This window comes from Pogonomyrmex barbatus, unplaced genomic scaffold (genome assembly GCF_055798465.1).
Source record: "Pogonomyrmex barbatus isolate J1 unplaced genomic scaffold, ASM5579846v1 scaffold3, whole genome shotgun sequence".
NCBI classification, from domain to species: Eukaryota; Metazoa; Arthropoda; class Insecta; order Hymenoptera; family Formicidae; genus Pogonomyrmex; species Pogonomyrmex barbatus.
In genome coordinates, this window is record NW_028297127.1 from 18634370 (window position 1) to 18652227 (window position 17858).

At 38.1% G+C, this 17858-nt stretch overlaps 1 protein-coding gene across 1 annotated transcript in view; it reads left to right on the forward strand.

Moving 5' to 3' along the window:
- The window catches only part of dpr12 (defective proboscis extension response 12), a 256462-nt gene that overhangs the window by 219652 nt on the left and 18952 nt on the right, over positions 1 to 17858 (forward strand). The window contains exon 6 of the mRNA XM_089079259.1: positions 10472 to 10682. Coding sequence (XP_088935385.1) covers positions 10472 to 10682 — 211 coding nt within the window. The remainder of the gene's footprint in view (positions 1 to 10471; positions 10683 to 17858) is intronic.

Sequence of the window (17858 nt, forward strand, 5' to 3'; positions counted from 1 at the left end):
TCTGCAGTTGCCAAAGGAGTGTTTAATAAAGTGCGCAGGGTGGCTTCCTCAGAGTTCCCAAATAGTGTCGCGTGTCGGTCGCTTTGAAAAAGCTGTTTGCTACGGCTTCCACAGTCGTTCGTACACACACGTTCTCGTAGGGAAAATAAGAAACAGGTATCCGAATGGCTTTATACAATCCTCATTTGAAATTAAATCGACATCTACACCAATTACAGACAGTAGAAATGTAATTTTGTTGGAAAAATATTTATATTATACAAGTCGATAATCGAAAAGTTGCTGAAATATTATTAGCCTTTATTTCTTTTTTGCATAATGAGTAGATAGATTGAAATTAATTAAACACTACAAAAGAAATCCATCATTTTTATTAGCACGTATTGTAAAAAATACATTTATGAACGTAAAAAAATAAACATAAAAAAATTAAAAATTTAATTACGCAATTAAATAACACATTCAGAAAATATCGGCGTAAACGGAGAAAATCTCGCGGAAAAAGTTTATTTAGAATTTTTAGAATTTTTATATAGATATAATGAAAATTATATTAATATTAAAAAGTATATATTTAATAATTTTCAAAAACGCCTTGGTTATTGTGCAAATTCAGGTGATTATCATCTGAGAAACATACATTACTGAGTCATGCAACCAGCCAAATTGTTAGCTCTTTGTTATAATATTTATTGTTACACGTTCGTGTATTTTTCTTTTGCACTATATAATAAAAATGATAAATTTCTTCCACAGTATAATGCCCATTTCATTTAGTCCACATATTACAAAATGGTAACTATATGATTTTTAGCATCTTCCTAAATGCCATCCCGTAAATTTTCTCTCAAATATCACGTTGACGTAAACTAATACCATTTATTGTACCACTTTAATTCCATTTCCGAATGAGAATTGGACCTTTTAGTACAAAGTCCAGCTTGACAGCCTTGTCGTGAAGACGCATGAGAGGGTAATCCCGTGAATTAAAAGAGTTACCGATTCTCTCCCGAGTTTCGAAACACGAGAAAAAGCTTCGAGCGAGGCACCTTTCGCACGAAGGCGTCTAGTAGTTTAAATAAGGCGAGAGGATCCCTTTGAAGTGGCGCGTTAATTCCTCGAGGGGGTTTAGACAAAACGCAGTCCCGCAGTCCTATCGTATCGATCCCGGTTGGAAGTTGCACTTTTTATTATCGCGCTACCGAAGGCGATAGCGCAAAGGGGCTTAACTTCGCGCCGTCTCTCCCATGCGCCGCCCACAATGGCACGGCGTCGTCGTAAATAACCGCGTAATTCCGCTGGCGTCCCATTTGTAACGGTAAATTAGCAAACTACCGTCGCCACGTAGCGCCGCGGCGTTTTCGCTCCGCGTCTCGCGAAACCAAAGAGGCGAAAACGCCTCGCGGCGCTATGCGGCGACGGCACCGCCGCCGGTGTTTCGGTAATTAGCGAGGACATTACCCCGCAATTGCGCGGCGATTTACCCTCGAACCGCTACACAGCGGCAACGGAGTTACAACGTTGGAGGAGGAAAAAGAGGAAGAAAAAAAAAAAAGAAATCCGGCACGTCGAGCTGTGGAGCCGTACAGAGGCGGTATGGACGATTACTCCATTCCACCGTTGCTTCCACCGCGCGCGGGGCTCTTCATTGCGATCGTGCTTGGTATTTTACAACACTTGCATTTCACAACGCGACGAATGATAGAGTAGCAGATTCTCTCTACCTGCGAGCTACCTTCTATTCTTAGCATTTGTACGTATTGTCGTATTTAATTTTTAATGTGCAAACTTTCCTCCCTCTTGTTCTGCATAATTTCCGTGCGAGGAGGAATAGGAGGAAGGGAAGGTGGGGGAATTTACATAAAAAGATGAGAGACATCCTTGGAGTGTCTCTCGTTTCGTAATATTTCTCTTGACATTTGAATATCACGTAGAAACGAAAATTAACATTTAAACCGTGTAATCGTGTCTTAATAATATAAAATCAAATGAAAATTCCACAAAAGTAGAAATAACTTGAGATTAATTGAAGCGTAAGGTTCTCTTGTCTTTTTGCAATTCTAATTCTATAGAATAATACAAATGATATTCTTTTACGTGTGTTCGTTATCTACCTACGTAAATGTCAGATTGAGAGAAAATATAGTTTTTGATATATTCTTCGTAAGGAGCGCATAAATTATAGATTTGTCGGGAGCGCGTGTATTTCACGTACATTTCGAAATTGCGCCGTCTCTACAAGCGTAGGAATTGAAATTTCAACTGCTCTTCCTTGTTCGCGAAAATAACAGCGTTCGCCAGATGCAAAACGCCAACAAGAACATTGAATTATTTTCAGCTGTTGATAAAAATGAATCTTGATGAAATTAGCATATGGCCGAGATAGTATGCAAGCGCAATATAAACGCGCGAATTGTTATTATGAATATCGAAACATTTAATGATGATTTCTAATTTGCTTGCATGAATTCCAAACAGTTCAATTCTCGAGCAATTCTCGACTTTGCTAGAATATTGTAATGAATTTTCAAGCGTAAGGAACTATAATTAATTACCGCTTTGATTTGACAACATATATATATATATATATATCGTCAACACACAGATGAAGAAACGCGTTGCCTAGTAATTGGATTTAACATATTATTTTCTTGCAAAAAGAGAGACGCGAAACGTTGTCGAGTTGAGAAAACGTACCGAACGTCTGCCGCAATACACGATAACGTCATCCGAAGAAAGTTCACGATCCCCTGCGCAATTCTCTGCACACAAATAATCACATTATTCCTGGAAACGCGCTGCAGACGACGAAGAGACGTCGTAGAAATTATCGACTTCGCTCGAGGAGATATCGGAGGCAGCTGAACCGTATATTAATTTCGTGCGTCGCTCGAGGTCGTTCTTCGTGGTGCCAGGAGTTAAAAGCCGCCTGTCTCCTCCGTATATACGGATTCAATCCAGAAGCCCCTCGAGCTTGCAAAACAACCACGCGCAGCTTGACAAACTTACGTCGATGTGCATGCGCGGTGGAGCACATAGGGGGCCGTTCGTAGTGACGTGCAATGTGTGTATGTATATAAACCCGACCCATGGCGTCTTATGTGCATACGATCGAAATGCACATAGTGGGTGCGGCGGTATCGCGAAAAGGATACCCTGAGCTGCGCACATAGGCCAAGGTAAGTAACTCGGTTTATCTTTAGCCGGGATCACCGTTCGCTGACGAGTTTTACGACCGCGCTGAGAGACCGTGCGCCGCATTCTCGGGCAAACATCTCTTTTCACTTTCTCGGAAGGGACTTACGGAAACGAGAGAGAGGCAGCACCGGAGGATGCCAATTTGCGTCGCGTGGAAAAATTACGATCTACTCCACCCCTCCCCCTCCCTCCTCCTCCTCCTCCCCATAACCACCGAGCGCGAGCATGGAGAATGCTCGTTGAGTGCATTTACCTTCGCAGTCGGAATGTCACTGAATAACGGCGGTAACAAGAGAGACTCCAATGCAAATTTGAGGAGAAAATTACATTCGGATAAATCGCCATGCGACTGTGTTTGCAACGTCATTTGTGAAAAAATAGCCTGTTTTGCAATAAATTATGATAAATGCAGAACAAGTCCCGATAGAAATGTATGCGAGTTGTATCGATCGGACTGATCGATACGCGGTTATTTTTGTGACGTTTACAACTGTTATACCGTTTGCAAGAAATTTTCTCTTACGGTATGTGCATGAAATTGTAATAAATGCTATTGAAATAAATTTCAAATCAAACGAGAATAATATGCGAGAGTTTGTATAAACGATAGGAAGATGCGTAATATTTCATAATGAAATTCTTTTGAAACGCACGGCTATTTATGATAAAAACAATGCTGTACAGTACAATGACATTGATTTTACGTCAATGTTGTCGATAACAATATTAAGGCACGTAATTGAATAAGAGAATATTAAAACTTTTTATTCATTAGAGAAGGAGAAAGAGAGAATATTATCAAATAATAATATTGACTTATTTCTTGATACAAGCGCAGTAATAAAAAAAAGAGATTTTGTTGCGATCCGTTTATTTATTGCCAAAATTTCGCAGAGTAAAGAAACAAATAATATACAGTGGTATCAGGATGTCGAGTCGGATTATTACGACATAAACGTATTTGCATTTTCATGCTCAAAGCCGGCGTCGCCGCATTATTTTCCTAATGAATGCCGAATGCCGTGTTATGTCACAGTATTTCCCTTGCAAACGGACCGAGACGGGGACGAACACGATTCAACCGTGAGCCGAGATGCAGTAATGACAATTACACTATGAGCGAATACACTTGACACCCAAACGACGCCAGGCGTGAATTATCTCGGAATGAACGCGTTATTTCGCTCTGTGTAGCTAGTCATAAATAATAATACTGTCAAGACACTGAAGAGCACCTGCTAATGACGGTTTTTGTCTTCTATACGAGCGGACGTGGAAATCAATAGCATTACAACGGACGGTAAACTGAGATAAGATCTCGAATTTCCCTTTGTGATATCTAATTTAGTAAATTGGTCATCGTAATCATTTTAATATTGCTTCAATAATGCGCTCTTTCAATCGACGAGATATCTCACGTATCTCAAGCGAAAAAAAAAAAACGTTCCTCCAAGCGTCAGAGTCAAATGGGGAATTGTTAAAAATTGTATTGAATCGGAAAACGGCAAGATTCAAGTGTTGGATGCATGTCAAAAGCGAAATAGCTAATTGAGCGGTGAGAGATAGAGAACCGACAGAGTATTTCATTAATAAAGCCTGTGCGTCGTGTTACTCTATTTATCTCAAAAACAGAGTCCGCTGCTGTCCGCTCGTAACAACGTGACACACTAGTGTCAATTGCATCGCCGACATGCGCGTCATGCAACCTAGCAATTAACCCTACACCGACTCACGTGAACTGCTTAGAATCCATGTACTTGGAAATTCGAAACTGTGTACTTTAAACGGCCATTAACGTGAACGAGACGTTCGTTATTGGCTTTCATATTTATGAAAACCGAGTTGAGTTTTCTTGTATATAATGACGAATGAAAACAAGGGGAGATTCTTGAAAAATTCTTAAAATATTTTACCGAGCTTTCTCGTCGATCAACCAGACCAGATTAATAGCAACTTAACATTTGACCTGCACGAAAACAAGTTCTGAGCGTCATTAAACTGAATTAATTTAAGCCCGATTATCGCTTGAGATATTCCTCTGATTAAAATTCTATATCGGCCCATCAACGAGTTTCTCAGCTGCCTCAGAATCCTTAAGTACATAATTGGATATTCGAAACTGTACACATAGTGTATTTATTTCATAAAGTTAAACGAACAATTTACACTTCACCGATTTACTTAGGACTTGTTTTCACGTTAAAGTCGATTTATAACATTTCGCAAATGCTATAATGTCAGTTGAGGAGATCGCAAGGTATAAAGCACTCGAGTATTATCCAATAATGAGTCCAAATAAAATCATGATAAAACTTGGAAACTGCTCGTTTAACCGATATCGTGAATTTGTTAAGAAACGGCGACTATAAATTATATTGCTGGAAATGATTACAGCATCGTGTTTATTCTTGCGTCGCAATTACCATGATTAATTACATACAAATTTTACAACGTCGAAAGATAGATCAAGCATGCCATAAGATATGCCATTAAAAGTCCTTTTTCTGAATACTTCATCACGACAAATGTAGCATCGTATAAAGTGCGCTCTTCTGCAACGAAAGAATAAAGTATTTTCTCGAAAAGATCCATTTCGTAGGATAGCTCTATTGATTAAAAATATTATTTTATTTATTTGTTTGTTTATTTGTATTTATTTATTTGTTTATTTATTTGTTGTTTTTTTTTATTTATTTGTTTGTTATGATTTCTTACAATCGGCAACTTTCGTTACTTTCGTCCGAACGCCGTAAGTTCCAAAACACGCGCGTCTGAGGTATCTCTTCTTGAGAATTTCCTCGATAGTTAGGTCGCAGGAAGACGTTTTTCCACCATTTCCGATATAAAAACAGCGCCGAAACTGTGGAATCCGACATTCTCGAAGGTATTTCTCTTAAAGAAACGTCAGCTCCGCCGCGGCAATTGATCCTTCGAGGTACAGATGGACAGTATGGAATTTTACGGAAACTCCGAAATGTGAAATGAAATTGTGAGATCTTTTTTAGGGGCGAGGGGAAGAGTTAGGAGGGAAAGGAACGGAATAGCACACTGACCTTTTAGTTGATGTGTGAATCTGAAATGTTTTGCAGCGGACGGTCATAAAAATTCCTTTCACGAACCGTGAGAGTTGAACCGTGGAGTTTTCTGCGGCGGTGCACAAAGTCCGCTGCAATTAACCGCAAATTAAAGCGATACCGCCAAAAAACCGGACTGCTCGTTTAGATTTGCGTCGGTCGAACGACCATCCTTACATTTATTCCATACCGACTGCATTCCGCATCCGTAGAAATGGTTAAGGAAGTGACAGGAGCAAACTTCGTTTTCTCGACAGAAGATAGAGAGAAATGGACGCGCTCGTCGCGTTTCGTACTACTTGCCCGTCTTGATTCCGTGTGTTTCCACTTTTACGTCTCGCCGCCGCGCCCATTTCAAGCTTTTTCCCCTGGCATTGCGAGCGACATGATTCACGCAGTCGGCTTAGTTTGTTGAACGCGGCCACTTGCAAAAAGGAGACAGAAAAGTTTCTAGAACATCGTCGGAGGACGCTTAATCCAGTTGCAGCCTTTGAGATTTGTGTCTGTCACATTTCGTCCGTTTCTACTTTAAATTACGTTCGTTACTCGTACATTCAAATTTTTCAAATGAGCAATAAAATTCTCACAATGTGTTATTAATCTAGCGAAAAAATCATGATCAATTATATAAAAAGAACGCAAATACTTTTCAGATCGTTGTAAAAATGAAAAACATTACGAATGTTATTAAGAGATTGATATATGATTATTCGATGATATATTTTTCGTTAATTATCAGGAACGTGATACGATTCTTATGCTGACCGTACAATTATTACGTAAGTCCGTTTGAAAATAACAATCAATATCTATTTCCAGATATGCAAATAAAACGATATTGATTAAATTAAACTTATTTGAATTTATCATTTTGCCACATTTCGTCCATTTCTATTTTACATTACGTTCGTTACGTATATTTAAATTTTTTAAGTGAGCAATAAAATCCTCATAACATATTATTAATCTAGCGAAAAATTAATCATAATCAATTATAACTATGTAAAAAAAAAAACGCAAATGCTTTTCGGATCGTTGTAAAAGTGTTATGAAAAATGTTATAAATGTCATTAAGAGATTGACGTATGATTATTTGATCATATATTTTTCGCTAATTGTCAGAAACGTGATACAATTATTACGCTGGCACATATAAGTCCATTCAACGTTTGAAAATAACAATCAACATCTGTTTTCAGACATGCGGATAAAGCCGTATTGATTAAATTAAACTTATTTGAATTTGTACAATATTCTATAAACCCAACAAAACTGGGCTGCGAAATCTATTGATTATTATCCACACGCATACATTAATCTCATCTATCACGCGCAATTCATATATTTCATATATTTATACAGGCTTATTCATAATCAATATAGCATTAATAAATCATTTCATAATGTTTACAAATTATACTTGTAATATCATTGCGGTATTATGCAAATTTATGCAAAAGTGAACCTGCTCAATCTCAGATGTTTGCGTTTGTTTTTATTGACATCGTAATTCGCATTCATATGACGGAACTATCGCTTGTCTTACATTATGCATGCACTTTATGCATACCGCTACCGGGATAAGTAGTGGCATAATTAGCGTGGTGTTAATAGTTTGTACTACTTGTTTGATACAATTCGCTTTCTTCTGCCGTGTAACGCGCATTGCCTTGTTGAAACTCCACTTTGTCGTCTCGCGAGAACAATGGGATAATTTATATGAATCCCTAAAAGTGAATTGCATGAACAGCACCTCTAGAGGGATTTATTTGCCTCTAGCGGCATAAAATCGACGATAATATTTCAAAAAGCTCGCAACATATAGCTGAGTTAATTATACGATAATTTGCTGGAATATCTTGCAAGAGGAAAAGAGGAATTTTTAAATACATTACGTTTAATTGAAAAAAACGAAATGGAAAGTTATGACTCTACGAATCACAAGGAAAATATTGATAAACGCAACAACTTATGCATAAATAATTTGTATTATTAATCTAAATTAAAATTAAAAATCTAAACTAAATAGCAATTTTAACTAAGCAAGAAAAATAACTACTAATTAAATACGTCCTACTTGTCACAATTTCGAGTTTATAAAGCGAAACTACAGTACATCCGAAACTACAGTTACAACTTTATGTTTATTCATGACGTACATTCCCGTGTCGTTTTTTCGAAACTATTTCGATTTCTATGTTTTTGTACACCAAATGTATCTTGTTTACCATTGACTACGTAACGGCGTACAATAACGCGAGAGGCAACGATCATTTTTTCGACAGACATACCTCCCTCACGTGCGGACGCTAGGGGAATCACGTAGCGGCGAGCGTTCATTTCGTTTGGTTTGAGAAACGTTAAACAAGAACAAGTATTCAGCATTCAGAGGAATGCGTAGCCTCTGACTCGCACTTGCTTTGCCGGACGGAACCCACGAAGCTGAAAATCCTCCTCGGGTATCCCGCGCTCTCCCTCTGCGTGCGCCGCTACGGTTTCGCGCGTCTATTCTTCGCCCGCTTTGCGGCTCGACGCCGCCGCCACAATATGGGCGCATCCGACGTTACAATAAACGGATGACGAGCAGTATCCCGCGTGTCTGATCCCGCGGCTACATTGGGCGGAAATTTATACGCTATAAGGCCGAATCTGGTAGCAGTATATCGTATAGCGTAAATCCAGCTCGTAACGAAACGAAACGAGCTTACCGCTAACCGTTGCGTTAAATAAATTTGTATCGCTCACACAATTTACGGAGATTACATCGGTTACTTTTTCCATGTTACGTATGTATACGCGATGCTCTTCTTCGTTTAAATTCTAAATAAGAAAAAATATATAACAGTATATAACAGTATATAAATGTATTTCTCAACGATGCACTCACAAATGTGCATCTCTGAAATTGTTGCACATGAAACATTTTTTTAAATAACAAGTCTGTAAAGCGTAACGATGTTGGCGAACAAATAAGATATGTTGAAGAGAGTACTTAGAGGGCTACCTTTATTCTCCGCGTCTTTTATGTGGTTTTGTTATTGCTCAGCATATTGCAAATTTCCTGACGACGTTGTGGAAGTTTGCGAGTATTCGGCCTTAACAACACACCGTTTCACGCACCTAACATTCCTGTATTCTATGACACGACAGGGCGGTTGTAAACGTGTATCCGGCGTTATAATAAACGGTTGATGGGCCTCATCGCTCGCAGCTACAGCTGAATTCCGCACGCTCATTCAACGAAACCCCACCTATTATGTAAACTCACGTTTTTGCAACCAAATTCCCTCGTACACTTAGCCAGTGCTCGCAAAAGCAAATATTAAACTCTTGCAAGTTGACGTTTAATTACTTCAAAATGTATCTGATGTGCTTGCATAAATGTACAAGCGTGTCAGATACAGGGTGTCTCGAAACCCGTTGTATGATAAAGTAAAATTGTTTCTTTTAGATAGTTCACAGGATATCGACAGGGTTTTTCAATTAAAATTTAATTGGACGGGCACTTTGTGCTGTCATCTCTTATTAATATATTAATATTAAATTTTTCACATAGTTTGGTATTAATTAAAATATAAATTTTTTTTCAATATATATCCTTCAAAATTATTTTGTCAAAACTTTTATTTTTCGTTTATTTATATACACATATATTGTTTACTCATTAAATATTTAAGAATATACTAATTTTGAAACACTTTATAAAATTTCAAAAAAATCTTTAATTCTCAATGAATATAATACGATATCTTAGTAATGTAATTTTTTTTCGGATGTTGACAGTATGGACGTCGGAAAAACATTACATGTTTTCATTTTGTTTTCAAATGAAAGAAAAAAATAAAAAACACGAGATGTGCAAAAAAATATTACAAAATAATATAATGTTAATTACATTATCAAATGTCAAGCGTAGATCTTATGATGAACGTTGAAATTAAATCAAAATGAAACCAAGTCTTATGGAATTGTCCAAAATAAGCTAACAAAAGTACTATGAAAACCGCAAAGCGAAAATCCTGTCGGCGCTCATGATGCCCAGTACAAAGACGCGTTATCCCGCTAAAAGAAATCCTCATAACGAATGTCACGGGCCGCAGGCCCGACGATTCTCCGGTCGTCGCCTTTGTACTGGGAAAAATCCGCACGTTAAATCTCATGCTTGTCAACCGGCGCCATTTTTCTTCTATCTGCTCCAGAGCCCGACGCCGCCGCAATACGTGTTCTGGTATCACAATAACCGGATGATAAACTACGACACCACGCGCGGCAGCGTGACCGTACAAACCGATCCAGGACCAACTCAGAGTCGGTTGACGATTCGCCAGGCAGTGGAGACGGACACGGGCAATTACACGTGCAGCGCCTCCAACACCAAGCCGGCATCGATCTTCGTCTTCGTCACCGAAGGCAAGTATAAGCAATGTATTCCGTACGGAGCGAACTACCTTAATCAATATAAACCCGTCGCGATCGTCTCGGAAGTCTCTTAACTATCTTCTCCGAGCAAATAGCGGTAAAACGATCCTCGAACGAATAAAATTGAAAAACTCGCTCCAATCTGAACAGATTTTATAAATCTAGCAAATCGTACTCATATCCCAACTATCTCTTCCTTAATTATCTTGAAATGGATTTTCGAGAAATTTTTATCAAACACCTACAAATATCGAGATATTTGATATTGAAATTGCTGGCATTGCAAAGAAGAAAGATTAGGTACATCAATCATAATTTCACTAGAGGATCGACTCTAAAATCAGTCAGAAAGTCTGTGCTCGAGAGAAAATACGAACTTTGGAGCGGAATTCTCCGAGTCACGCGAGGAAAAGAAAATCCATTCCTAAATTAGAAATGTCGCCATTCTGATTGAAAGTATTTATTCTCCTTACTGAATTCTCTCATATTTACGCACATAAACATCTGTAGAATAATGAAATCGTAATTAAAAAATTCGGACCAGGCGATTTTAATTCTGACGAACGCACGCGAGCAATATTCTAGTAAACAAACATATTTTTAAACCAGAGATTTACAACACTCTACATGTTGTGTATGCCGAAACAAAATATTTTCTAAAATTGCCTAACATCCTTGTCCCGACAAAAAAAGTACGTTTGTTTGGCGTCAGTATCCCTTCACTTCCCAGTATTCCGCTTCAGAACACAGTTCACTTTTTTTCAAATGCGAATGTTCCTGTTGTTTCCACGTTTTGCGCACGTGGATTGCGTGGATGAAGCATACGTGACGATCTGTTGCATGTAGACGTGCACGTGTGTATGCATGGCAACGTGCGTGCGCGTGAAAGTGAACGACGAGCCTCATCAGTCCTTTAACGATCGATCACCCGCCGCCGTTGGCCACCCTCCCGTGTGTGTATATATAGCGCGATTTAACCCCTTTCTAACGAGGGCTACGACTGAGGAAGAAGCCCAAGGCTCTTTCAGCAAAAAGCGATCCTCGCCGGCTCCACGTTGTCAACGGAAAATCCGCGCGCACGGCGCTCCGCGACGACTTTTAGCGGCGAATCACCCGCAATTTTAGGTCCGCCAGAGTCGCCAGGATAATTGATGTGAAAGGATGAGGACAGAGTCGTGAAAATCTTAATTGGATTACGAGAAACTCGGTCGGCCGGAAGATTTATTATGCGGATATACTGAGAGAGAGAGCGAGGGGCACATCTCGGCTTGGAACAAACGCGTTTTCGTGGACTTTTGATATATGCATGTCACCGGTCGCGGAGAAATAGTGGATCTCTCACGATTGCTGTCGTGATTAAATACAAAATATTACGTTCTAAATTACGTCTCATAGGCGGCTGACGATCGTTTGTCGACGCGTCTACTTGCGAAACGTAGAAGAATTGTTCTTATTATTGCCTTTAAGCCAAAATTGCTAATAAGCAGTAATAACTTTAATTAATTATTAAATACTGTAGTTTTAATTTTGTCTGCTTGATATTAATATTTTTCAACTACTTCTTTTTCTTATAATATTTTTTTAATATGTTAAAATATTTTATGTTTTAATGAAAGAATTTTATGTTTAAAAATGAAAATTTGTTTGTCCCGATTAGTGTGCCCCTCCAAAAAGCGATAGCCAATAATGCGACTCCAATTTGTGTGCTTGTCCGCATTTATGTGCCCGCGATTAATGGATCTTAACCTATTCACTATATTCACATCAGTTAATAGCAAGTAAACTCCACAAGCAAATAATTAGCTAGATATAATACAAGCTCATATAAATAAAGTTGTAAATTATTTTATAATATATTATATTTAAAAATGAAACGAAAATAAAATTTTTGGGACTCGGAGATATATCTTTGCTGTAGTTTTACCACTGAGGATGATTCAAATTCGAGTCGAAACGTTTAGGACTTTCTTTTAATAAATGTAGTTAAGATTAAACATATAATTTACCCGTTTACAGCGCCGATTCTCATTAGCCTTATTATTGTACATTGTTAATACCGAGAATCTTTTTCTGTTAATTGAAAATAAAATTTTCTTTTGATAATGTAGTGTGTTCTTTTGACTGAAACAAGTAAACAATGTAAGCTAATTGTTTAAATTAATATTGCATACATCATTATTTTAAATCATTATTTCAAATATACAACTTTAATTCATAATACAATGCTTTCGTATCTCGAGACCAAGAACAAAATTAAATTAATCGGCTGAATACAAGAGAGCAAGAGCACATTAATACTATATCGGCTGAATACAAGAGAGCAAGAGCACATTAATAATATATAGGAACAAACTTTAAATTCTTGCGACATTACTGGACTTATACATAAAATAACGTAAAACGTTTCAAAAGTACTTACTTCGCTATTTTATCGTTACACTAAATCAATTTGTAATATAATTTACATTCTATATGATGTAAATTATGTTAATAATCAATTTATTGTTCTGTTAAGTAAATGTTTCTTACGGTTTTTAATAAGATATTTGAATAAATTTCTCCAAATCATAATATGTATCTTTCAAAAAATGTTTATTTTAATAATTAAAAAAAATAGAATATCATCTTTGATAGACATTAATAGTTTAATAAAAAAAAATACTTTTCTATTTATTTGTACTAGTTTTCTTTAGTTTCTGGCTTATTTAAAAGGCACATTAATGGGGATAGACACAATCACCCTATGTCAAATTCAACGGGGTCGTTTGAGTTTTCACTCAAACAAATTTTCGTTTGAGTGGAAGGTGTCGCGATTTATTTCTGACGCGATGGTAGAGAAAGAGACAGAGTATAAATTGAGAAACAATCGTGCGTGCAACGCATTCAGCTACAAGCTGAACGACGTTTCCGCGTCAAATGTATTCTACGTGACGCTTTATACGACAGAATAGAGCGATTTCCGTCGAGACGATCAAGAGAGACGCCACGCCATGAAATCGGTACAGCTCTGGCCTTCTGGCTGACCGCGGATGGCATGCGCGCGCGTATACACACGCACACATACATACGCACGCACACGCGCGCACACACACACACACACACACACACACACACACACACAGAGTCGGAGCATGCGAGGAACGACGAGTCCGTCGCGTGCATGATAAACCGCTATACGGGCGTCCCTTCTGTTCCGCGAAATACTAAGCTTTCAAGTTAAATTTTGAAGATATGGACTCCATTACCGCGCGGCACCGTCGCACACCCGGATCCAACGCGAAATGCCACGTGTATTCGGCGTGTCGGTAGCGAAACGCGCGCGTTGCGCGCTGCCCGTAATTCACAGCCCCGGGAACATATGGGGCGACGGCCTCGCGCGCCGTAAATTACGGTAAAAGTGTGCATGCGCCGCGTTTCGGAAGAGACACGTATCGCCGATGAATGTTGCAAATCTGGTGGTCCGCGCGCACCATGAATTTTGATATTCGGGAGACAGGAAGAAGGATCCGCACGCGCGCGCGCGCGCGAGCTACCGTTCATTCTCTCTCTCTCTCTCTTTTTTTCTTCTTTTTTTTTTCTGTTGTCGCGTTTGGCAAATTTACGACGGGATTATATCACGCTGGGCACTCTCGCGATGATACACCGATAGGCCGGGTCAAGGCGGCTCGCGATATTATTAATGACAAACGGTGACATAATGCTCGGCCCGGGACAAATGCGATCGTCAACGTAGGCGCCGCGACGTCGTCGAGTCTGCTCGCGATAAAGTAGTGTGATGTCCATACCGTATACTTAGTAAGCATTTATACGAGCCTATATGACTTATCGCGAAATCGCTGTCCACTTTGCTAATTATAAAATAAGATTCAACCACGAAGCCATTTAACTCTTCTTAGCTCAATTAGCTCAAAACATGAAAATCAAGTATTTTGCCTTCAGTTTCATTTAAATGGGTACCCAAACTGAATAAAAAATCTTTTTTTATTATATCAATTTTTATAGATCATTTTTTTAAAAATTGAATAAATTTTTAAAGGATACGCAATATTATAGTTCTTTGATTATAATCGTACTTTGATTCAAACATTGGAAATTTAAAAAAGCTATCGTAAAGTAATTATGGCGAGGCCAACTTGATAGGATTACAAAGGATCAAACGGCTTGAAAGTTAAATAATTTCAACAAAGTAAACTTGGGAAGGACAAATGTAGAAATAAAAATTAGTTTCTTCGCTCAACATTGCGTGAGCTTTTTAATTCGCATGGCAACAACTCTCACGCGAATTATAATATTCCTCTCATATCCGACGTAAAAAACCTTGTTGAATTACACGCACTTGACGCGTCTGTATTTCGTTATAGCAGAGCTTGGAATAACATCGCGACACCAACTCGTATCTATTTCACTCTCGCTCGCAACTCGAAATAGAGGATTAATTATTACGGATGCGTGATAATGAGATGAAATCTTTACGAGCTGCATGATAGCATTGGCTTTTGACCCCGAGATTTTTGACCCCATTGCAATGGAGAAGCACTGCGGACGGAGAGTCTCGACGGACGTGTGTCTCATGTTAATGACAAATTAATAATAATACATCTCCCGATGTATGAACTATTCGGTTAAATTCGACACTCGGACGAGATACAATTATGCCTATAAATATTATCTCCCTCTTTACTTTATAAATAGCGACGAGAAAAATGCATTATTTTGCATCTTGCAAGAAACTAGATTTATCTTCTCATCGCGCAGCAGAAAATTTTTCGTCCTCGCATTCATCAAGAATGTTTCTGCAAAATTACGTAGTACTTATTTGTAGGGAGATTATTGCGTTGTGACGCGTTACTCTAATGACAGATCGTTGTAACTACTGGTTAGTTATTGCCGAGCCGATTAACACGCTATTCCATCCATTCTCGGGTTATTTTGATCTGCTGCTGTACGCCGGGAAATCCCACAAAATCTTTAATGAATATTGCAGAATTTAAGATGGTTGCCTCATTCGAGAAATTCCGCGAGCTTCGCGCACGATGCGCGGGGCGTGAGAGGGAGAGAGGGAGGGAGGAAGGGAGGAAGAAAGGAAGGGAGGAAAGGGTGGAAGACTCAGTGTCGCGATAAATTATCTAAATGCCGCGCAGCACTGGAGGTAAATTGGCTTAACGCGACGATACGAGATCGCAATCTTGTTAAAGATGGGCATCCTTTCCTGTGTTGTAGAAGATGATGCATTAAAACGAACTTTCGAACTCGACGACGACGAAGCCTCGCGGCGATCCAGCCCTCCCGTTTCCTCTTGTCCCAACTAATTGTCATCAACTCGTAAATGGGTGTTTGCATTTATATATTGCGACCTTTGTCTTCTCTCGACTAGACGTGAGAATTGCTCGTAACTTCTTATTTGCGCTTTTGTACCAATTATACCGCGTACAAACGGGCCACAATGTCGCGAGGATTCTGACGAAGCGACGTCGACGGCTTTACAGTAGCCGACTGGTGTGCGATAAAAGCACCGTAAACACGAATAGTTTATCCAATTTTTATATAAACATGGCTATTTCGAACACTGATTAAGTTTTCTTTTAGCACATACATACACACAATTTTTTTTATTTCAATCTTCTCTTTTATATTTTTAACTGACATTTTTTTATGAATTATCATGGCATTAACGCAAGTCTGTATTTACATATATATCGCCCAAGTTTATGTAAATAATGTGATAATTTATCCAAAAATATCTCAGCTATAAATGTAAAAGAGAAAATTAAAGCAAAAAAGATCGAAATGTATGAAAAAAGGATAGCACAATGTTATTAAAGTAGATAGATGTACAGCATCGTAAAAAAAAAAACTCACTGTATTAATTCACTGTATTAATATTGGAGAGAAACGATGGAAAATAAATATCGACAAAATAAATTCGTAGAAAGCTGCTCGGTCTGAAACAACTTCATTTTAGTCATAACAGTAGCAATAAAATTAACTTTGTGTCACTCGCTTGCTGAATTTTTAAAGCCGCTTTTACAAATATATATGTACAAATACATATTCTATGCTGATGCTCAAGCGTGTTTCTTTTCGATCCACGAACCGCAAAAATAAGTACTACGTAATTTTGCAGAAACATTCTTGATGAATGCGAGGACTAAAAATGTTCTGCTGCGCGATGGGAAGATAAATCTAGTTTCTTGCAAGATGCAAAATAATGCATTTTTCTCGTCGCTATTTATAAAGTAAAGAGGGAGATAATAATCCGCATTAGATGAATAATATTTATCCATCTTCATCCTTTTAGTTGATAGAGCCGTTTCGTTTTATCATGAAAAATGTATGAGCTAGTGAGAATTCTTATTAAACGGTTCTCGCTACGAGGGGATCGGAACATTAAATCCTCGCTGGGTTGTGCCAGCTGTTTGTCATTAGGTTTTGAGAGCGTCTTTACAACCGATGCACGTAGGCCGTAAATGCTGAAATGCACTCTCTGACCCAAATCACGATTCCCACGTAGATTCTGGATCATGCATCCGAAGCATCGTGTTATTTTTATGAACATGCTACGCGAATCAGTGAATGCTTCAAATTATTTCGATATACTGGTTATATATCGTTTCTTTGCGATTTGTTAATGTTCACTTACATTATATTTTTATAAAGGTTAAAAACAATAATTATAGTATAAACAAATATTATATATATAATATTACATAAATTATATAAATAATTATATACATATAAAGTATATATTTGTGTGTGTGTGTGTGTGTGTGTGTGTGTGTGTGTGTGTGTGTGTGTGTGTGTGTATATATATATATATATATATATTTTTTTTTTTTTAATAAATCCTCCCTGTTTAACACTAGCAATACTTTATAATCTACGTTGCAAATATTCTGAAACAAGTTGAAACATTGAAAGCTTCTTATAAATATATGAGCCGGAAGTCATTAAATTCCGCAATCAATGCACGTATTCTGTAAATGTTTGAATGCACTTCGATTTAATTGACAAAGTTTGTGCAGAATCTTATTCACAGACCCAAGAGCTATTCAGTTTCCGCAATCAATACTATTGGCTCTGGTGGATAAGTTAAGCTCCGTCATTGTTAGTCAAGAACGCAGTCAGTTCGGTCGCGAAGTTGCGACTCATGCAAAAACAGCCAGTAAA